Consider the following 23,214-nt stretch of genomic DNA (forward strand, 5'->3'; position numbering starts at 1 on the left):
ACAGCAAACAGCTGCCATGGGGGCTGCCCTATGTCCCAGTCACAGCGTGCTCAGGGAAGCAGAACTCCTACAGCAGTGAGGTTAGAGGACAAACAAGGCACCGCTGACTTGTTCCATTTTAATGCCATTAATTTGAGTCCGAGGACACCCATATGGTTCCCTCTATTGTGCATCCCAGCTCTGGGCCAGGGAGTGATGCTTGCCTCAGCCAGTCTCAGGACAGAAAGTGCCTTTTTTTTTCAACTCTGCTTTTTCCTACAGCTGTGCTGCTTCTTGGAGTTGCAGAGCAGAGCTACAGCTCACGGCTGATGGCCCTCCTGGATCTGGGCAGTGTGTGAGTGTCAGCTGCCCCAGCACTGCGTGTGCGTGGTTCCTCACCACCAGCAAGCTTCCTTACCCACAGCACCTCCTGCCTGTACCTGCAAGAGGGAGACAGCACAGTCATTCCTGGCAGGTCACGGCCCTGCTGGCAGCTCACTCATGGAGGTGATGGATTTAAGTGTCTGCTTTGCCCTGTGTTTGTCGTGTGCTAAGAACACGTGTCGTCAGGTATGGCATGCCAGGCAGCACAGGCACTCAGCCACATTGGTATCTCAGCCCCAACAGACAAAAAAAGCTCTGTCCTCTTCCCTGGGGAGAGCTGTTCATCACCTCTACCATGTACCAGAACCAGCATCCACCCCACGAGCCTGAACCAAGCTCCAGGTGAGCTGACTGCTGCCTTGTGCCAGTCTCAGAGTTGGACGCTGCTCTGACAGATGTGCTCTGGTTGTTCTCACCCTTCTGTGCCCCAGCAGCTGTTCTCCTTGCTGCGGGGCATGATGAGCCTGTGAGGAAGGCTTTGAATTTTAGGCAACCCCCCCTTTGCCTCCTCCAAAGGATGGGCTAACACTGAGGGACAGGAGATGCATGGCAGGGCAGCAGACGTGGCTGCTGGCCATGCAGAACAGGGGATGGTGCCAGATGCCTGCACAGCTGGATGTCTATGTGACAATAGCTGCACTGAGCAGTGCTGAGGGAAGCCATCAGTGAGGCTGGGCACTGATGGAGCAGTGGGCACTGTGATGTCTCGGGCAATCACAAATCTCTGGCAGAGAACATGCAAAGGGGGATCCTACTGTCTCACCTCACTAGGTGCTTCTCTATGTAATCCTGCAGCTCCAACACCTGTTCCTCTGCCACAATTGCCCGAGTCAGCAGCTGACTCCTCTCCTTCTCCAGATCCTCCTGGAGTGGCAAGGAAAGCACAGAGAAAGCAGGGAGCTCTGTGAGATGAGAGCGAGGGTGCTCGGCCCCTCTCTGCCAGGTGGGACCAAGCACTTTGGCTCTGGCACTGCTTGGCATGAAGCTGCAGAGGCAGCCAGGAGCCCGATGTGCTCAGAGAAAGAAGCCTGGTGACAATGGCCCAGCTTTCCTCAGGCACAGCTGCTCCTGGCCATCAGCCGTACTGACAAGATGAATGGGACATCCCAGCATGTACCCTGGTCCACCAATATACAATTTACCCACCTGAGCCTCCACTCTGAATCCAAAGCCCTTCCCCAGTTGCCCCACATGGCACTGTTTGTGTTGGCACCCCCTTTCTCCCACCAGAAACCTACTGCTGCTATCACTGCTGGACAGCAAACTCCATCTCTGCCAGGCCTGCTCACAGCAAGCATCACCCAAGTTTTATGGTTGCTGCAGGACAATGTTGTGGATGGAAGGAGTTCCAAGGCACGCCATTCCTGTGTGCAGTGCAAATGTCTTCGCATCCAGAGGGAACCAGACTGGCACGATCACATTCAAACTAGATTTCTATAGCTTGAACCAAGGTTGAGAACCAAGGTTGAGGTCCAGCTTGTTTCACAGTTACCTCAGTATTTGAGCAGAAACAAGAGATGGAGAGGTACCAGCCGGTGATGTGCAGCTGTAAGGGCTGGTCTGCTCCCTACAGGAGCCAGGAATGCATGGCCTGATTACACCACTGGTCTCTGAGCAGCATCACTTGGTGTGCTGCTCACAGCTGTAGCTTTGGCTAGAGAAGGGCCCAGCTGGGGCACTGTGTCCCTGGCATGTGAGTCAATACTGGACTTGTTTCAGATAGGCTGTTCCAGATCTTTACCTGCGTGGTGTGTGTGAACTCCTGGAGCTGCTTCCTGACCTCTGCCCAGCCCTCTTCATCCCGCTTCCTAGGAGATAGAAGATTGTGATCATGCACAAGCATTCAAACCAGCCCACAAACAAGTCGCGCTGCTCTGGTCGGGGGCTGGATGCACTCGTGTCCATCAGAGCCTAAAGCACAGAGCTTGGAACCTTTCCTATCCCGATGCCCCCAACCTCTTTAGGGCACACAGTGCTGTCCCCGTGCCCAGGCATGAGAGTCACAGCCCTTCTGCCAACCTGGGATTCCCACTGGGATGGCTGGATTTGCTCCAAGCTCACATCAACACTCATACATCAGAGGACTCCAAGCAGAAAGAGTCATTAACCTGACACTGCAAGACTGAACTTTATGGAAATAGAGAGCGGGGTATGATCAATGCCAAACGCTGGTGCTTTTCATGTCTGTGAGCACAGAGCTGCTCGCTCGGAGCGCTGAGTGCGATAGGTGAGCTGTCTGTGCAGCCCAGCCGTGGGAAAGTTCTTCCTATTCTGTCCCAGTCTGAATAAGCAAAATACAGGTCACATCTGATGCTCAGGGAATTTTGGTTGTATGAACTGAGGAATGCATTGTGTTCAAGCGCTGCAGCCCGCTGGCTGGAGAGCGGCTCCGCTGCGGCCGTGCGAGTTCCCTCTGGTGGCTGCAACCCAGCCCAGGCACATGAAAAGCATGGCTGAAGTTTCCTGGGAGCAGAAGTTGAGAGAACAATAAACAGTGAACCCACAGTGATAAGGGCAAGAAACCCAGCAGTAGTTACAGCTGCAGTGCTGTAACTACAGGCTTTGTGACTCTGCTGAGAGCAGCGAGGTGATGACATCAAGGGTAAAAACTATCAGCACACGGGGCACAAATACTAAGAGCATAGCTATAAAAACCTTAACTAGATACATCACTGAAATCCAGGTTCTAGTACTTCTCTGTCTTGCTTCTGGGGTGCATCTGTCAAAACTAACGCATCTATTCAAGGATCAGTATTACTTTTCAGTGTGGAAAACATGGCAGTCTGGTAAGGCTCAAGCTCTTCTTCGAGGCACTCCTCTGGAGGCCAGTGGTCAGGCATTGTCCAGCTCCTCAGTGTTGGAATCCAGTTAGTGAAATACCTGCCATGTTTTCTAGGGCACCACGTTTTAAAAGGCAGAAAAATCCCAGCTCGGATTTCTCTGACACTTTGTTCTACCTTTGCATGGCTACAGCTGGTAGAATTTCATCAGAAGAATGGGGCAGGGGGAAGAGACTGATCAAAAAGAGCCAAAAAATGGCCTGTCAGGAAGCCAGGGTGGTGTCAGTACAGGGCCACCTGAGTGTTCCTGACCAGCTTCTGTGTTGGGAGGGAGGAGAAACAAGGCTGTCCCAGGCTGGTGTCTCTTCACCAGCCTTTCTCAGGTTGTGGTCCACCAACGCACTCAGCTGTATGCTTAACTCCAGTTTCTAGAGAGATCAGTGAGACTAAAAACATGATTAAATCAAACATGTGCCTAAGAGCTTTCTTGGATCAAAGCCCAAATGACCAACTCATTTCAGCACAGGAAATGCTGCACTGAGACAACAGCTGGCTTTTCTTCTTGGATGAATTCCTATCAGCTCTCTTTCTCCCCATTTATTACTGTCTCCAAGCAATGCAAAAAAGACTCCTCAATCCGTACTGCGAGGAGAATTCAGAATTATGATTATCCTGGGAAAAAAAAACAGGACTTACTGCTCAGGAGACAGCTGAAAACCAGAGGTTTCTTTCAGTCTCTTCTGAAGGCAAAGGAAAAAGAGTATTTCTGTAAGAGTTAAACCATTGCAATCTCACCACAGTCCTTACCATTGCTAACAAAGTGCTAAGAAAGCATCCTAGCACCCCAGCAACCACCAGTGCTCTGCCAAGGAAGTGAGGTGCAGGACAGTCTTAAGGCGTAGGTCTCTCATTCTGCTCATATTTAAATAAGCGTATCTCACACTACTCAAGGAAGACATCTCTCTGCCCAGGCAGAATCAGTGGCAGCCGGAGGAGATGACTAGTGTGCTTCTGTGGGTGTTGCTCCTGCTTGGGCATCCCAAAGTGACAAAGTGAGCGAGTACTACCCTTACCTGTGCCACAGAGACACTGCAAACCCCCGGGAGACCTATTTTGTTTCTCTATCTATTGCTTGTGAGAGCTTCCCCACCCAGCTGCTCTGCTGCAGGAAGCCAGCAGCCCAGCAATACCTTCTGCAACTCGTGTAATTGCATTTCCAGTTTGGCTTTATTCTCCCGCAGCCGGTTTAGCTCCTGGGTTGTGTGTGTCAGCAGCTCTGGGTCTGTGATGGCAAAGTGGAGCTCGGCAGGACCAGAATCCATCTCACTGCTGCCCAGGGAGCGGATCTTCTCTCGCTGCACACTGTAACAACATGGCAGAAGTACCATTGGGTCCTGCTAGCTTACCCATTCCTTCTGCAAAAGGTAAGTGGCAGAGCTTGGCAGCATGTGCTATATTCCTGGGAGTGCTTCTGAGGGGAGCTCATCTTAGAGCTATTTGTGGCTTTTATGCTTCCCACAGCCCAAGCTGCTGAGAGCTGTGGAGCAGAGCTGAGGAGCACTGCAGGAAGGGCTGGAAAGCAGGAGTTATTTGTGGTGCCTCTGCATTTCCACACCATCCAATGGGGATTCAGTTTCTCACCCTAAATTTTGCACAGGAGAAACCTGTGTGACAAGCACCTCTGGTGTGCCCAGAGCACCCTGGTGCTCAGCAGCAGACACATTCCTCCTGGCTTGTCAAGAGCACGAGGACAAATGTGCCCTCCACCCCTCTGTGCACCTGGGAGCCCTGCTTGCCTTCCTTGCAGCAAGGGGCCTGGGTGCTGGTGCAATGGGGCACCTCCACTTTGTTCTTACAATGACCCAAAGAGGCAGAGGGAGCCCGGATTTAGCCCTACCTGTATGCAATCAGCAGGTTCTCATGCTTCTTGGCCAAGTTTTTCATGCGTTTCTTGTAGCTGCGTGCTGCTCCAGCCAGCTGCTCCTCCCGAGCCTTGTAGGAAGCTCTGATGTCCTTCAGCATGTTGTCCACAAAGTGCCTCATGTCTGCATGCTCAGCTGGGGCCTTGCTAGACCTGGTTCGGGTGCTGGGTTTGCTGTCCATGTACTCCTTTAAACATATAGAGGAGGAAATGGAGATGACAAGTCATTCCCTAAAGGCAAATAAACCATTTCCCACATGGAAATTTTAGGAACATTTGTGATAACGGCACTCAGGATAGCACATATCTTCCAATTTTAAAGAACAAGAGAGATTAATTTGCTTAAATGAACTTCCACTTCAAGGCAGAGGTGCACTGTACCAGTGTCCGTGTATTAGTGGCCCACCTATGGAACACAAGTCAGCACCATCTCTAGTCTTGCACTCTTTCCACCATGCCCCATTCCCTGTTAGCTACTCTGACAGAAGTTAACCTATTCTTCTTGGTAAACATTGCTCTGCTCAGTCTCCTAATCCATCACCCCACCACGTCCTTTGGTGCTAACTTTCTGGAACAGCAGTTCTTGCCAACAACTACAGAGGATGAAAGAGATTTCTTCCCAGTACCTGCTGAATGCAAGCAGGTGTCCATGCCTGAACCTGCCTGAAACTCCTGCTCCGTGCTGGGTCTCACCATGCACTGTGGGCCTCACTCTGCCAACGGTGTTTGTTCCCAGAGCAGGTCCCAGGCACTCACATTACATGGCTCTGTGCCGAGCACAGGGCTGGCAGAGCTTCCGCTGCGGACAGCAGCAGGGGCACCATGGAGGCAGCAAAGCGAGGCGGCAACAAAGCAGCAGTGGCATCGCCTGGCCTGCCGAGGGGAGTTGTCAGGGCAATGGGGATCAGAAGCCAACTGGAAGGCAGCCATAGTAAATAAGAGGATCTTTCAATCCAAGTAATCTGACCAAGAAAGAAAGTCCCAGCAGAAACTTGCTGATGGTTCAATGTAGCTGCACAGGAAATCTGCGCCAGGAGGGGGCTGGCACCTCCTCCCCAAGCCATGCCAAGGGCTCAGCCAAGCATCCCAGCATGAAGTGGGGAGAGATCTTCTAGCCTCAAGCACAGCTCCCACCGCCTCCCTGAGCCCAGAGAGGAGGTGAACAGCAGCAGCCCACAGGAAGGATGCAGCCACCTTCAGGCCTGGGGGTACCCACCGCCACGTCCCTGACGTACTGCGTGAGCCGGCAACGGTACTCCTCACTCAGCTCCTTGAGCCGCAGCTGCAGTCGAGAGTTCTCTGCCTCCACCTCCTGGAGCTGGCTCTGGGAGGCCAGCAGCACCTAGGCACAGCAAGCACACACTGCTGCCATTGCCCTCCAGCTGGGCAAGGGGCACTACAAAGAAATGGGGGCTTAATTCTCAGATATTCTGTTTCCCCAGAGCTGAGATGTTGGGAAGGGCTTTTTGTATTGAAGCTTTCTCAAAACGTTTGTAGTCTATATTCCTCTGTTACCTTTTGTCATTTGCTAATCCCCCGCAAGTGACTTCACCAACCCTTTCAAAAATATCAGTTCCTCCCACCCCAAGCAAGCAGCACATCCCACCACATGCACTGCTCACCTGGGGAAGGAAACCATGCAGGGAGAAGCACCTCGGTGCCACAAACTCCCTGGACAGGGAGGTATGTTGGGGCACCTCAATACAAGCCACCCACCACACTGCCAGCCCTGGCGTTACGCACCCATATCTGAACCACAGGAGGGGATGGGAGGGAGCTCGCCTTACTGCTGACTGCTCTGCCAGTTTCTGCTGGGGGTCACGGACCGCTCTCTTCGCCTCCTGCAGCTCCTTCCCCATTTCGATCCTGGGCACGGAGGAGAAAGTCACGTTTGTTTGCAATCCCCAAACACCTCTGTAGGCCCAGTACTGCCAGCTTTGGGAAAGAAACTGCAGGTAATGACAGAAACCTCTCAGCAGCAACCATCAGCTGAGCACTGAGCAGAGGCTGCAGAGCACTCACTACCAAAGGTACACGTGCTGCCTGCCACAAGGTTTGGCCAGCTCCCTCCTGGGACAGCCTCTGTGGGAGCCCAGGCCCCTCTGCAGCCTGCTGACTACTGGTAAGCGGTAAGGCTGAGGCTCCCCAGGCTGCCTCACATTGCCACAGGTGTCACTGAAGGTGGATTTTCAAGGGCGCGTGAGTCAGTCAGGTATCTGAACAGACTCTTAAGGAGACATTCAGCCCTCTTCAGATCCTTGCAAACATCCGCTTTTTGCTTCCAGGCCTCACTTCTAAGAGTGAACACACCAAAGGGAGGCTGTCTCTGCTCCTGTTTGAAGGGACCACATTCAGCTGCAGTGAGCTCCAGCAATGCCTGACGAGGGAAGGACAAGTGTGCTCACAAACACTCACACTTTCTCTTCCAGCTTCTGCTGCTGTGAATCGTAGGTTTGCTTCAGTTTTTCAATCTCTTCTTTTATGTGGACCTGGTTTCCAAGCAACTGAGGGACAAGCGAAAGGGAAGATGAGGAGAGATGGCAGAAACAGAAGGATTCTTGAAGAGGAAAAAAGTTGAGAGAGCCTCCAGCTAGCCCAAATCCAGCTGGTAGAGAAACACAGGGGAAAGGGCAAATTTGGCTGGAAGTGAGCAGTGTGCTGCAGCACATCAGGAATAATGTTTCCTCTGGAGATGCTCTCCCAAGTGAGATGCCCACCCCAAGAACTGGGCTCCTACCAGGAGCTGCTGGTGGAGCTCAAGCTCGTGTCACTGGGCTGTGGATGGAAACGAGGTAGGAAATAGCTCTGTGCTCCCATTTTTGGGTGCTTTATCACCTCCATCTTTTTCAAATATTGACAATAAGCAAGTGTTTCCTGCACTTGTTGGGTTGTTAAACTCCTGCCTCTGTTCCCCTGTGGGCAGCCGACCTGCCTCAGCTTTTGCTGCACAAGAGCTGGAGTTATTCCGGTCTCAGCTTCACAGCTTGAGAAGAACAAAATAAATCCAGGCATCAGCTCACCCTCAGAACCCAAGTGTCAGCCACTTGAAGTAAATCCCCCCTTGCTTCCCAAGGACCCTGCAGCACACACTCACATTTCTTCCCGGGTTTTGCCACTCGTGTTCAGGGGCAGCCACGTCTTCTAGCTGTTTGGGGAAGTAGAAGGAGATATGTGTTGGACCCCTGTTCTCCAGAGAGCTCAGACTGGGAGCAAGGCAGAAAGAGCCTTATCTTCACCTTCTGAGCAGGGGGATGATGCACGGATGCTTGCACTCTGTCTGGCTCAGCAGCGGGCTCGGTGGCTGAGTGGTGGTGGTTGCTCTCTGCACTCCTGGCATTGGTCAGTCTGAGCAGCTCTAGGCTGAGCTCTTCATTCTTTAAGACCTGCCAGGATAAACAAGAAGGACTGAGCTCCTGAAATGCCTCCTCTCCAGCTCTGCACGCTGTTTGTTCAGCACACATTCACTGCTCTTGGTGTGTACACAAAGCCGGCACTTGCATCCCTTCCTGAAGCAAGTTTTATTTTTAGTTCTCTCTCACGTCCAAAGATATCAGTAGTTTTCTAATTCTTATGGAAATGCAGGGTATCGCTGGCAGGCAGAAGGCACAGCCTGCAGGATTATTCACACGTAACCTTATTCCCCTGCCCATCTCACTCTCAGACAGCCCACTGCCAGCCCTGGGCAGTGCTCCACCAACACCTCTCCATCCTGTCCTCCAGCCTCCCTCCTCACCCCAATTCTCTACTCCCCACACAGCTTCCCAACGTCTGTTGGGATGTTTTTTCCCAAACAATGGTTCTGAACAGTGCCGGACTACATAATGTAATGGAGAATGGCCAAATATCCATCCATCTTGGCTGATGCCACTCAGCTAATTCCAGTTTTGTTTGAATGCATACCTCCAGAAGCAGACAGCCCACAGCACCGTGTAGGCAGTGAGATTCAAAGCAATGCTGGTGTGAAGTGACACATTTCCAAAAGATAAAGAGTATCTGAATGAGAAAAGCTCTGTTACAGGTGATCTGGAAGGAACACTGGGGGAATTCATGTCTCACGGGAGGGTTTCTATGTAGATAACAAAGCTTTGATGAGGTTTATGACTGGGGACAAGCTTGAGTAATTGTTACCATGGCAGTGAATCGAGAGGATGGGAGGCAGAGGTCATCTGAGTCATCCATGTAGAGAATAGCTTATCAAAAGATAGCACAGGGTGGGCTGAGGGAGAGAGGAGAGGAGAAAAGAGGCTGACAAAGAGGTGAGATATACAGCTGTGAAAACTGACAGCTACGCAGAGACAGGCGGCTTGTTCCCCAACCGAAAACCATCCATCTGCAGCTGTCAGCCCCGACAATTTGATCAGAGGGGTTCACACCAGCACACAAGTACTGGCTTTTTTAGCCAGGATAAAAAAAAGGAGGCAATCCCAGGTTCAAGATGGGCTTCTCTGCCTCCTATGTACCCTAAATCCTGGCCCTGCTCCAGGGAAAACCCCGCATGGAACTGGTGCCGAACCATTCGGATTCCCTATGCCGGCCTCACTTTGTAGCACCGCTCCGGGCTGTGTAAGCCCCCAAACAAAAGAGGAGGAGGAAATAGGGAGTTGAGAAAAGGTCAGCATCTTGAAAAGGAAGAATTTACAGCGCGTTAGAAAACAGGCACGAAGTGTCAGGCTGGCATCTTCTGGAAGGCACTTCCCCAGGGACAGGAAAGGCCAGCGCGGCCGCTCTCCTTCGCGGGGACAGACACAGGGCGATTTGTGAATCAAGGCGTACAATGGGGGTTGTAACAATTCAGAGGCTCTAACTGTTCCCGTACAAGGGACCATGAATGAGCCCGCAGAGCTGCTTCTGCGCCAAGCAGCCATGACAACATATTGGCAAGGTCACAAGTAGCACTTGTAATTGGGAATGTGTAAAAGGTTCATTGTCTCCCGCGAAGAGCTCTGGGGAAGGGGAGGGGGCAGAACCGCAGGCTGCTTTTGCCATTTCCTTTGGGAAAGTCCACACTGGGAAAATAATGAGCAAGAGGCCCATGCCACGACAAGCCCCGGCCTGCCAAGTTGGAGCCTCTTTTGCTTCAGGCAGAGATATTTGTCAGCCAGAGCCAAAACACTGAGGGAAAATCCTCACCCTACTGATTACAACCCAGGATTTCACCCTTGGCTTCTGATCCTTGCTTCACTGCTTCTCCAGGATGCTATCCAGTCATGTAACTCAGCCCATGTGCTTTTCTCTCTCTGAAAGGTCCCACGATCCACGTGAAAACAGCATATTATTACCACTAACCTGTTAAACTCATCGTTCTGAGATGTCTGCAACCTGAAAAATCCAATTTTTGACTAACATACTGCACCCCCTTGGGGACAAGAAGCAACCGAGACCGCTGAACGCTGCTCTTGTCTCGGCAGCGTGCTGACAGTCAGCTGCACGCGCTCTGCCTCGTGCTCCCCAGGACAAGGGCTGCAGGGAGGGGTTCACGGCCCATCAGCAGTCAGGTTTGTTTCTTCTCAGTCTTCACTCCTCAGCTTCTGGGAGACAAATGACAGGGTGTGTGTGTGCTCTGCACGCATCCCTGCTGCAAGGTGCAACACCTTAGTTCAATTGGCTTTTCACTCACCAGCTGGGTGGGCTGGGAGCACATACCCCACTCACTGTCATGTCCATATTAACAAGGGTAGCTTCACAAGTCACTAAGAGATTTATTTGGAAAAGGATGGTCTTGTATATTGCCCAGTACTCGAGCTCTGCAGATAGATGCCTGTTGTGAAGAGAGATGGGACAGACAGATAATGCTCCTGGTGGGGCTTTGTCAGTTGTAGGATGATGTTTCCTTCCAACAGTGCTTACAGCTGTGTGGAGCCAGTGACCCTTGCAGGTTCCTTCCACTTCAGAATACTCTTAAGATTCTATGATTCTAAACTAGCAAGCCCCACATCTTCCCATCACAGGTCAGCACAGGGCCAGCACAGTAAACTAGGTCATTTGGCTGCACCAGCTGAAATATCTGCTGGGGCGGGGGGCAGGAGTGTGTCACTCATCCTATCCAATTCAAAGAGAAGAAGTGGGAGGGGGAGGGAGGAGAGGAAGGCCTATTAAAGTAGCTATTTTTGCCAAAGAAATGCACAAATCCGAGGTCCAAAATACTTAATCATCACTAATTTAACAGTCACCAGGAGATTCGCTGTATTTTAAGGGAGAATCAGAAACTTGCTTATATTTGATATTTTTATAAGCTCACCAACTTCAAAAACTTCTAGGCCCCTTCCTGCTACCAAATGAAGTGAGAGAGACTACAAATGCGTTCCCATGCAGCCTGTGCAAGCCATGCAGAAAAAAGGGAAACAAAGCGTGCTGGCAGTCCAAGGGATCTGAAATGTGCACTCAGAGCAGACCTGCAATGACCTCCTCTTTTGCACTGCTAGGGATGAGGAGGTGGGATAGCATAAAACAGGGGGTCTGATGACAGAAGAGCACAGACACACAGGTCAGTGCGGGTGTGGAACCATTCCTGGCTTGGATAAACAACCCAGGGACAGCCAAGATCTCCACATCACCGTGTTATGGAGTAGAGAAAACCACAGTAAACGCCATCTCACCTCCTGGTCGAGTTCTTTGCCTAGAGCCAGGTAATTACTTTTCAAAATGATGTACTCATCCGCCAGCTCCTTCCGGCTGCTCTCCAGAGTGTGCAGTCGGTCCTGCAGGGCATCCCGCTCCCCACTGACTTTCTCACTGCGGAGCTCCAGCTCCAGCACACGGTTCTCCAGGGCCAGGATCTGCAGAGGGGAGGCAGAAGAATTAGGCTGTGGCAGAGACCAGCAGCTACTACACAGCATTTATTTGGCCAGACAGGTTCTAGCACAGTTTCACATGAACTTCATAGAATCTGGGAAAACAGAGGGAATTCACTCCTCCAGATAAAGAAAAGAGAATATGCCAAGCAAGCAAACACGGATATGCAACAAAAAGTGCATCCCGGATAACGATACCTGGCAGAGCTGAAATCTTTCACATACCATATTTTTCAGTTCAAATTTCTCTGTTTCATGCTGCTCCTTCATTTTGTTTGTGTCGATCTGGAGATCAACAAGTTCTTTGGAAATCTAGGAGAGACAAAAGGACAGTACAAAACATCCACGGACCATTCCGAGGCCAGCACAGTTTTTCAACAGGCTGCAGCAGGGAATCAGATATCCTATGACCAGCAGCTGCACCTTTTACCTGAGCAATAGTGGGAAGAGGAACTGCAATCAGCTCCCAGATTTTTGGCCCTGAAGCATACTGCCCCTCAGACACACCAAAAAAAGGCAAAGACAGAGCCTTCGAAGAGGAAAAGCTGAATAGAACCAACTCTGAGGTCTTGCCTATTCCAGAAGGAGGAGGTCATAGAAGCACAGCATGGCTGGGCTGGAAGGGACCTCACAGCCCATCCAGTTCCAGCCCTTGCTGGCTGGCTGTTCCCCACTGCCTCAGGCAGCCCAGGGCTCTAACCACGAGGCACCTCCAGGGATATGGCTCCCAGAGCTCAAGGCAGCAGTGCCAGCACCACACCTACCCCTGAAGGTGTATGAAGCTGGTGGGATCACAGTCAGACCTAGTTTGTCCCAGCCTACACATTTACAAGGAGCACACAGAAAGGCCTAGGCTTGGCGAACGCATACACCTTTGCGGGGAGCTCCCAACATTCCTCACAATATTTTTCACTGCTGATCCAGGCTTCAAGGTTCAGTTCTCTCTAACTCCCCAGGTATCTGCTTTACCTTCAGTCTTTCCTCTTCACTGAAGATTGTTCTGGGTGACAAATCTGGTTTGGAGCCAGTCAGCCCCCCCATCCTCTCCTGCAGGTCTCCAAACCCCGCATAGAGTCTCTCATTCCTATCCTGCAGCTGCACCTAGAGACACAAAACAGCTCTGACAGCCAGTGCCAGTGAGCACAGCTCTTCTCTCCCATCACTCTGCTGATGGAAGAGAAGAGCACAGCATATTCAGTGAGGAAATGCAGCTTTCAGAGCCTTAACAGATTGCAGATGGGCTTTTCCCTCCTGCCGTTTCCTTCATGAGATTTGCAGAGCAGTATTTAAGTGATCCAGGGAGGGGCTGCAAACCTTCATACTCACGTTTTTGTTAGAAAGATGCTGCACTTGCTCCATCAGTGCATTTACGTTCTCCTTATCTGCGTCACTTCCAAAATCCATGTGCATGAGGGTCAGTGCTCACCAGCTGGGGTCCTTGCCCAGTACTAGGCCAGAGGGGACTGAAGAGCAAAGGCAGGACAGGACCTAAGGATCCCCGTGGCAGTGACTTTCCCCTCTAGGGAAAGCACAAACGGTGTTGCTATCAACTTTGGTTGCTAGAGGGTGACCTATCCACCTTGACTTTGAGGTGGAGCCAAATACTGCAGCCACCTCAGGAGCTGCTGGAGGAAAAAAATTGACACTGCTCAGAAGGTATCCATGTTCCTAAGGCAGCACAGAGCAGAAACTTCAACAAGAAGCTTAGTACACACCCCTAGTGAAGTAATGCTGCTGGTGAGGAGGTGCTGTCCCAAACCCAGAGCCACGCTGAAGGAATGATCTCTGTCTCTATCGTGGGGATCCTTATAGAATTTCAAATCTGGATTTCAGTCTCACAGTTCAAACTTTTAATCCAACCCTCTGGTCCAGACAGTGATCAGTTTGCTTCCCTGCACTTCTTTCTTGATCTCTACAGTACTTGTATGTCCTGCATCATCTAGGATGGTTAGCAATACAGATATGAAAGGCCAATGAGCTGTCCGAAGGGATCAGGATCTTTCAGCTCTGACCAAGCTACAGCCAGTAACAAGGAAGACCTTCCCAAATTTATCACTTAGCATCAGAAACACTATGCAGAAAAATGTAAACTTTAAAGCAAAACACACGCTGAAAGGCACTGTGACAAAAACTAGTGGGGTACTGAGAATGAGATGCTGCAGGGCACAGGAAGAAGTTCCCTACACTGAATGTTGCTAGCAGCTTTCCAAGGAGGAGCTGCTTCCCTTGCAGCCATGGCTGAACTTTGACTTGCTGCACACTCAGAGGAATTTGTCCCAGCTCGTTTGTCAATGTTCACTCACAGTTAGAGGCTCACTGAACTCTGATGAGCCCAGACAGCTAAATCTGGACTGTGCCGGTCTGTACAGCATCACTGAATCCAACTGGCGATCTTCCAGCACGACCGGGACCAGTCCCAAGCATGCACAAAGCTACAAGTACTTGAACAGAGCCCCTGACACACGAGTGAGGGTTACAGAGTGCTAAGGAATTGAGGATAATGCTGGAAAAACCTGGTGAACAGCAGTCATGGGGTAAAACAAATGGTGTTTTTTATACGGGAGGCTTATTATCTCTGCTATTTCTGTACAGCAGGTGAGTTTAGGTAAGAATTTCTCACTTAAGAAAAGCATTGATGATGTAACATTCAAAAAGACCATAGCTCGGAGTAGCTTCTTATAGCTTAGCTAAGACTGTAACTGAGGGGGAGGGCCTGTCCTGACACAAACACCACGCTCAGCATCACCCACCAGCCCCCCACCAGCAGCATCTGGTCCAGGCTGCTGCTGAAGACCTGCTAGCACCTTGACATGGATACCATAAAAAACTACAGACGTGCAATCCAGCAGCAGAGCTCATCTGGGGCTCGGGGGAAGGAGATACTAACGAAAGACGCAGTTTCATCTTATATTTCTGCAAAAGAACTTAACAGCCCCGAAGTCATTTTATTAAGGTAATGAAAGCGCTGAGGAGAATTCACAGCTCCTTCACACCCACAGCCGAGCAGAAAGCCAAATTCACACACGCCCACAGTGCTGGGGTGCTTGGAAGCCTGCGGCAGGTGCTCCAGCACAGTGGGGAGAGGAGCAGAGCCGCATGGCCCTGGTGCAGGCCACAGCCAACACTGGCTCCCAAGGGGCACCTGCTGGTCATCACATCACTTGTCGTGGCAGTGTAAGACTAATTAACACATCCGGTGTTATTTTATGGAACTGCAGTGCCTCGAAGGCCTGGCTTGGAGCAAATTCACCTCTGTGCAGGGTGCTGCTGTTCCCCTGGTTTGTATATACAGTGCAAACATCCCAGCTCCCAGCACAAAGAGCAAAGCAGGCGGGCAGGAAGGGCTTTTCAGTTTGTCATTGCGACCTGAAGTCTCTGTCAAAAGGAGTGTCATAAACGCTCAGAGTCCAATCGGAGTTTTTGGAATATTTTATTACAATCAAAAGGTGAAAAACAATAAGCAAGCAGCGCTGAGTGTGCCAGGGAGTCTCTGCTCCACCAACAACGCACACCAAGAAGATTGTTCCCTTTTCTTTTACATATTGTCTTATTTAAAATTCCCTGAAATCTCCTCCTCCTTTCTGTTAACCATTTTATTCTTCTACGCTTGCGTGGCTAGTCGCTAGGGGGTCCCACATTCCTTCAGGTGGTCTTTGGGATGAAGTCTGTTTGTCTTCCTCAATGCCCTCTGATTCATCCCTCCAGGCTCCTCCTTGTGTTTGAGATGTTATCTCTGCCACCCCTTGATTTGAGGAATGCCACTCCAGCTCCATCTTGTAAGGTTTTGTGTTTGAAATGCAGATAGAGTTCTGTTCTCAGTTTATCCTTCCATGCCTTACAAGGAAATTTTACCCCTTTAAGCAATTTTCTCTGCCGATTTTGGTTAAGGCTAGTTTACAGTTATTGTATCAGCATCCTTGACACTGTCTTTTGACACGAATCACATCCACATGTTTTACATCAAGGAACAAAACCACATGAATCCCAAATTTATGTTTCATGAACCCCACAAAGGCCCAAAATGCTTTGCACCGTGCCTTCTTTTCCTCTTGCTTTTTCATGGCCCAGACACGCAGATGACATGGTGGCGGGGTCACCAGCAAGCCACCCTTTGGATGCAGCTCTATAAGTGCCAAGAGCTCAAGAGGAACCTGGGCTGAGTCCTGGAGCCTGCAGAGCTGCCAGCAATGCTCACAGCTTGCAGCCCAGGGCAGGAATCAGAAGAGGCAGCAGCTACACACTATAAACTGCCCTATGAGGCTCTAGCCGGGCGTGGTGCAGCACTGGCCTTACTGTGGGCTGTCAGGCTTCCTGCACCAGCAGAGGGGTTTCGGTGCTGGAGGCAGTCCTGCTCCTCACTGTTCCCTGGCAGAGCGTGGGAGGCGTTAGGGCCATCCCTCTGCAGGGCTGAACCCAGGCGTGCCTTGCAGCTGCAGGCCCAGGGAACAGAATGTAGGGCTGTACGACCCTCCAGCACAACATCCCCACGCTCTGCGGGGCCACACTAAGATTGCGCAGGGCACCGGGCTGAACGAGGCCTCCTCTCGTCGGAACAGGCCTCGCCCCGTCTCCATAGCAACGGGTGCGGCGCTTCCGGGTGGAGGCGGAGGCGGCGGTGCGCCCCCTGGCGGCCGGAGGACTCAGCCCGGCCCCGCACCGCTGTGGCCGCGCGGAGTGGGACGAGCCGCCGTGCTTTGCCCGGGGCTGAGCAGCCCCAGCGCTTCCCGTTCCCCGTCCTACACTCAGCACAGCGTCGGGAGCATCCATCCCCACGTCACCTGCTGTGCTGCTGGGGACAGAGCGAGGACACCGCGCCCCGAGGTTGTCACGCTCATCCCCAGCGGGGAACGGAGCCGGGACGAAGCAGACAGGAGGCACAGGGTGGCACGAGCACGGTGACGGCTCACCCTGTGCTACCCGCGCGGCTGTGTCGCCACTGCCGTCGGGAGGGTCGTGTACTCCTCTGGCCGCAGTGCCCCCACGTCCCATCCCCGAGCAGGGCGAAGCAGAGCAGAGCATGGGAAGCAGCAAATCCCGCCCGCTGAAGCGGGCTCCAAACTGCTTCCTTTGATGGCTTTGCTCTCCCGCATAATACCACGGTAATCTACCGTCAGCCTCCATTCTCCACTGGCTTTATGCACCAGCCCTATGGGGCTGTTAAAAGGTGAGGGAGTTTTGCTGCTCACTCCCTGGCTCCCTGCTAGTGCGGTACTGCCGTCTGTGCACCGTTTTTGTAGCGGTCGGTACCTGTTGCTCCTCCACTTGGAGCAGCCCCACAGCAGGTGGATCTTCTGACAGGCCAGGCAAAGCACACAGCTCATTTATGTTGTCTGCGTTCACAGCAGCTATTCCAAAGCCCACTGATACCCTTTGGGATCCTTAAAATACCCCCTTTTGGGGTAATCATTACCATGTATACATGGAGCCCCTGGGCCAGTCACAATAGGATGTTTTTTTTCTTTTTTCTTTACTAAAACAAGCTGGCAGCACCCAAAAAAGTTTATATCCCAGAACAATTGGCAGTACGCCTGGACTTCAAGGTCGTGTTTTGCAGTACAGCCCCTGCAGTACAGATAAGCCTGCTAACAAGAGACAGAGGTTCACTCTAAAAGTATGTCTCTACCTGGCTAAGGCAGCTGGTTTTGCCCCACTTTGGGTGCCAAAAATGTCAACGGTTTACAGGGCTGGTTTGGCACGGTGACAATTGGTGCAGGGTACCCATGGACCCACGCCCCAGGAAAGGGGGAAAGGGAGATGGGCCTAGAAACAAAACAGCAGCAACGATCTGAGGAGGAAAGCTAATTTACTAAATAAGATATCAGAAAGCAAAATAACACAATATAATACAATAGAATTGGAATTGAAGCTAATAAATCAAATAAAATGAGCAAGAGAGAGTGTCTGATAAAGCGAAGGCCTTACGCTAACGCTGAAGGCGGACGGCAGCGAGCACCCACAAAGGAAAACAAAAATGGTGGTCCCGTGACCACAGACAGTTTTTATCTTTCCCTCTGAGCGGAAACACATAAAAATGCAAAGCATTGCACAGTCCTCTGGGGAATGGAGTTCTTCTCTTCTGAGACAGGCATACACAGAACGATCAACGTCCCACGGAGCTGGAGCATTAACTCTTTAACTCTTAATGCACTGCATGATGTTATGACGTGGAACACCAATACCAAAAATCATAAAACCATGACGCTCCCTTAATACCGTTACAGCCTCTTCCATAGCAACAGTGTAGACTTTGGTCCTGGCTGGGCACCCTGGGAGCCACAGCGGCTGTGGTGACACCGCACTGCCCCAGTCCTGGGGTCCCAGACACCCTGGGGTGCGGTGGGACACTGCAGCTTCACACGGCCTGGGAGAGGGGCTGCTGCTTTCCCCTTTGCAGCCTGCTCTCTACTTTCACAAGAGAGGCCTTCAGCACACAGCTTCACCGTCCTGCAGCTGCGGCTCTCTCCTCTTTGCATTTATTTGCGGGCTCTGTGGGTTTTGGCGGCGGGGCTGTGCTGGTTCAGCTCTTTGCAGCTCCCCATTGATTACGCCTTGTGTCAATATGTGCTTAGCGCCTGCACTGCTCTCCATCGCCCGTTTCTCCCGTGGGATCTATAATTTCCCAGAATAGAAGACTAAAATAGAGGGGGAGGAGAGCGCTGCTCCGAGCCAAAAAGAAAACTGGGAAAACATTTCTTATTTAGCTGAGCTGCAGCATTCAATGGTGTGGAGCGGAGAACCGCTGGCATCCCTCCCTCACCCTGACACTTGTTTCCACAGGCGTGTGCCCGTGTAATCCATTGATCGAAACTCCTGCCAAAATTCAAGAAGGAAGACCTGAGGAGTCCCCTGCGAGTCAGGGAGGACAGGCTGCAGTCCGTGGGGACAGAGAGGTGACATAGGAACAGAGTATCTCCACCAGCAAGGCCACGCAGCGTCACCCACCCCTCCTCAGCCTCCGGGGACTGGTGTGGGGTAAGGAAAACCCTCGGCGCTGTTGATGCCAGATCCCAGGCTGGGCAACTGGAATCCCAGGCACAAGCAGGGCCAGCCCCATCTTGATGCAGCCCCTGAGAGGAACGGGCTTGAGGAGGAGTCAGGAAGGGTGCACAGATGTTTTCTACTGGTTCATCTGATCCTAGATAGCCAACGGGGCAACTCCATCTTGGGCATCAGCCTTTTGAAAGGCTGATATTTTGCCTTTTTTTTTCCTGGAAACTGATAAAAAATTCTTCAGAAGCCACATTGGACACATGGGGGTGGGGAAATGGCCCGGCATGCAGGACGGGGTCAGAGCTTTCCTGTGGATTTGGGGAGCTGCCAGGCTGCTTTGGCCAGAGAATGCAGCATCACTGCCCGTGGGACCTACTGGGCTCCGGGCAAACAGTCCCATACAGAGCTGTGGAGTTTGGGCACCACGGGAGGAAAACAGGGCTGCGAGGGGAAGAAAAGTTCACACTGGAGCGTCCTCCACTTCCCTCTAGCACTGAGAGGTCGATGGGAAGCCCCCAGCACAAAAACAACTAAGTTTAGGTGAGAACCAGCCCTTCTGCCTCCCTCCATGCTCGTGGTAGCACACTGCAGTGCTGTGGCTGTGAGGACAGCCCGTGCCAACTGCCCCTTGTGTTCCCACCACTCTGCCACAGTCACTTTGAACCACCAGGAAACGGGTCTGGCACCATACTCTCCCCCATAGCCATCGTCAGCAGAACACCAGGAAAGGGCTGTTGTCACTTACTCAGGGACAACGGGACACAACTGTGGCACATCCCACATCCATCCATCAGTCCCCACTGCTCACCCAAACCCCACTTCCAGCAGTAACATCACCCCCCGAGCACCAGATCCCAGCACATAACCCGCGCTCCACGGCTCAGCGCTCCGGCACATATCCCCTCGCACCCCCTGCGTTGGGAGAAAGGCTGGCACGGGCTGGGGGAACAAGCCCTGAGCCTGCCCACGCTCAGTGCGGCCACAGCCGAGCCCAGCAGCGGCAGGGTTAAGGCCGGCAGCGGGTGCTGGACGGGCGTCAAGGTGGTTGCTCCATCCCTGCCGCGGGGGCCGGGAGCGCGCACGGAGCCGCCCGCCACCATGAGCGCAGACAGAGGTAAGGCAGAGAGAGCCGGGCAGGGCGAGGGGCACAGGGGGACGGGCCAGCCCCCCCCCGGGACTTTGCAATGCGGCTGCAGGTCACTTTTCTCCCTTCTTTCTGTGGCTAAAAGGTTCGTTGGGGAGCTTCTGTGCCTTTTCGGGAGCTGTAATGCAGAGCCCTCGGTTTTCTGCTAGTTTGGGGAGGAATTAGGCAAGGGGACAAGGAGTGCTGCTGCTGGCTTCTCCTAGGGAAGGAAGAAACCACTGCTGTGGTGTAGAGACAAAGCTCCAGGAGGGCACAGGGGACATAGGGTGCAGCAGTGCATGCACAAGGGCTGAGACGAGGCAGCTCCTGGGCTGGGGGACACCGATGGCAACGAGCACATCCATGCCCTGTAGTGCTGGGAGGTGACATGCCTCACGCCATGGTGGCATGGCTGTGAGCCCCACGGTGACCAAGATGGTCAAGTCCTTCAGCCCTGTACTGTCCTGTGGGAACGCTGTTCCCAAGCTCACCTCCGCATGCCCGCTCATGGTCTCCCTTTCCTCTGTGCCCCGCAGCGGGCAGGGTCCCCCTCCTGCTTCCAGTGGTCCTGCTGTTGGCCGCTGCATCCCAGCCCCAGGACAGGGACGTCCCCAAGGAGCCCCTAGCCACGGAGCCCCTGCGCTGCCCCAGCCCCTGTGCCTGCAGCTTGGACGACTACAGCGAGGAGCTCAACGTCTTCTGCAGTGGCCGCAACCTGACGCAGCTCCCCGAGGACGTCCCCGCCAACGCCAAAGCCCTCTGGCTGGATGGCAACAACTTCACCCAGCTGCCAGCTGCAGCCTTCAGAAACCTCTCGGGGTTGGACTTCCTGGACCTGCAGAGCAGCCAGCTGGCCGCCGTGGAGCAGCACGCCTTTCACGGCCTGCGCAGTCTCTACCACCTCCACCTCGAGCGCAACCGCCTCAAGTACCTGGCACCCCACACTTTCCTGCACACCCAGAACCTCGTGTCCCTCAGCCTCAACAACAACTTCTTCAGCAAGGTGGAAGAAGGGCTGTTTGCAGGGCTCTCCAACCTGTGGTACCTGAACCTGGGCTGGAACTCGCTGGTGGTCCTTCCTGACAAGGTTTTCCACGACTTGCCCAACCTGAGGGAGCTGATCCTGGCTGGGAACAAACTCCCCTACCTCCAGCACCAGCTCTTCTGCAGCCTTACGGAGCTGAAGGAGCTGGATCTCAGTGGGAACGCGCTCAAGGGCATCAAGATCAACGTCTTCGTCAAGCTGCAGAAGCTGCAAAAACTCTACTTGAACAACAACCAGATCAATGCCATTGCACCCCGCGCGTTCATGGGCATGAAGTCGCTCCGGTGGCTGGATCTCTCCCACAACCGCCTCACCTCACTGTACGAGGACACGTTTCTGGGTCTCCTGAGCCTGCACGTCCTACGCTTATCCACCAACTCCATCACCAGCCTGAGGCCCAGGACTTTTAAAGACCTCCAGTTCCTGGAGGAGCTGCAGCTGGGACACAACAGGATCTGGAGCCTGGCAGAAAGGACATTTGATGGGTTGGGCCAACTGGAGGTCCTCAGCCTCAACAACAATCAGCTGCAGGACATCAAGGCCGGGGCCTTCGTCGGGCTGTACAACGTGGCGGTGATGCACTTGTCTGCCAACTGCATCAAGACTCTGCCCGAATACGTGTTCGAGGGAGTCACCAAGCTGCACAGCCTGCACCTGGAGCACAGCTGCCTGAGCAGGATCAAGGCCAACACCTTCTCCAGCCTCACCAGCCTGCGGCGGCTCTTCCTGCAGCACAACGCCATCTCCATCATTGAAGACCGAAGCTTCAGAGAACTGCACGAGCTGCTAGAGCTCGACCTGAAGCACAACAAGCTGAGCCACCTCTCACCTCAGCTCTTTGTGGGTTTGAGCAACCTGGAGTACCTCTTCCTCTCCTTCAACCAAATCCTGGACATCTCCCAGGACACCTTCAGCCCTCTCCGCAGACTCTTCTGGCTCGACCTTTCCCATAACCAGCTGGAGAGGCTGGACAACGCCGTCATCACGCAGCTAGCCAACCTGCGCTACCTCAGCCTGAGGAACAACTCCCTGGAGACCTTCTCGGTGGGATTCTTGTGCCCTTCCTTCACGCTGGAGCAGCTCTGGTTGGGAGGGAACAACTGGCACTGCAACTGCTCGCTGAAGGGGCTGCGGGATTTCGCCCTGCGGCACCCCACCGTGGTCCCACGCTTCGTCCAGTCCGTCGCCGAGGGGGATGACTCCCATGTCCCCGTTTACACCTACAACAACCTCACCTGCTGCCAGCCCCCCAGCCTCACGGGCCTGGACCTCCGCGACACCACTGAGGACAGCTTTGCTCACTGCTGACACATGACTGCCACCTCCCTGTCCCCATCGCTGTCCATGGTCTGTTCAGCCTCGGCCACCTTTCTCCACGTGGCACCGTTGGGGACAGCCATATCCACTTGGATGGGGACCCGGGGAAGGCGAGGGGGGAACAGGAAATCTCAGAGTTGGGCAGTATTTAAACACCAGCACGGGGACAGAATGAAGCAGTTTCCTGCCATGAAGCGGGGTGCTGGGTGGCTTCGCCCTGTGCCCACCTGTGGGCAGCACCCAGCCTCTCCCAGGGCCCCACCATCCCCATCCACCAGCAGGACCCCAAAAAAGCAGCACCAGAGCCCAGTGCACAGCACCTGGGGTCACCTCCACCTCAACGTGTTTAAAGGGAAAAAAAAAAAGCCAAACCAGAAACACCACATTTGCTGTTGAGCCCTCCTGTAGGTATGGGGAAGGGGGCAGATAGTCGCTTTAACTGCTCCTTGCCCCAGCCCATGCAGGTTACTGAAAGCCACACATGTCACTTACCTGATAAATCACAGCAAACAAATAAACCTTTGGAGCTATCGCAACCCACCTTGTAAGTATGCTTTTTCGAAACCATGTGCCGCACCCAACGGGGCTTCTTATCACAGCTCCTCGGGGTCTGTGCACGACCCAGCCCAACGTTTGGGTGCCACGGGCTCCCCACATCCCCAGAGACCAAAGGAGCTCACAGCAAACCTTCTGCAGAGCGAACAGCAGCGAAAGGAAAGCCTGGGAGAGATATGGGGGGGAACCCTCAGACCACGTGTGCAGCCCCCACGCAGCTGCTGCCCTGATCCTGCACTGACCCCCTCTGCTCAGCGTTATCAGGGAGTGGGATTTGCACCGCAGGCTCTTCCTGCAGAGGCACACAGGTCCCACTGGTCAGGAGAGCG

General features: G+C 53.1%; 2 protein-coding genes across 2 annotated transcripts; one reads left to right on the forward strand and one right to left on the reverse strand.

Annotated features, from left to right (window-relative positions):
• Positions 1-116: 116 nt before the first annotated feature.
• On the reverse strand, positions 117-13,322 carry CCDC78 (coiled-coil domain containing 78). The gene is made up of 15 exons (XM_065732502.1): positions 13,182-13,322; positions 12,825-12,956; positions 12,081-12,167; positions 11,661-11,840; positions 8,301-8,447; positions 8,159-8,209; positions 7,480-7,568; positions 6,852-6,930; positions 6,281-6,406; positions 5,041-5,252; positions 4,334-4,505; positions 3,840-3,883; positions 2,105-2,171; positions 1,127-1,227; positions 117-419 (listed from the first exon to the last, which is right to left on the reverse strand). The coding sequence occupies exons 1-15, from the start codon at positions 13,263-13,265 to the stop codon at positions 293-295; spliced, it is 1,698 nt and encodes a 565-aa protein (XP_065588574.1). The 5' UTR covers positions 13,266-13,322; the 3' UTR covers positions 117-292.
• A 6,615-nt stretch (positions 13,323-19,937) lies between these two features.
• Positions 19,938-22,856, forward strand: IGFALS (insulin like growth factor binding protein acid labile subunit). The gene is made up of 2 exons (XM_065732475.1): positions 19,938-19,959; positions 20,505-22,856. The coding sequence occupies exons 1-2, from the start codon at positions 19,944-19,946 to the stop codon at positions 22,319-22,321; spliced, it is 1,833 nt and encodes a 610-aa protein (XP_065588547.1). The 5' UTR covers positions 19,938-19,943; the 3' UTR covers positions 22,322-22,856.
• The last annotated feature ends 358 nt before the right edge of the window (positions 22,857-23,214 follow it).

Source organism: Cyrtonyx montezumae, unplaced genomic scaffold (assembly GCF_038088225.1).
Source record: "Cyrtonyx montezumae isolate F1298 unplaced genomic scaffold, pur_monq_1.0 scaffold_16, whole genome shotgun sequence".
Taxonomy (NCBI): Eukaryota; Metazoa; Chordata; class Aves; order Galliformes; family Odontophoridae; genus Cyrtonyx; species Cyrtonyx montezumae.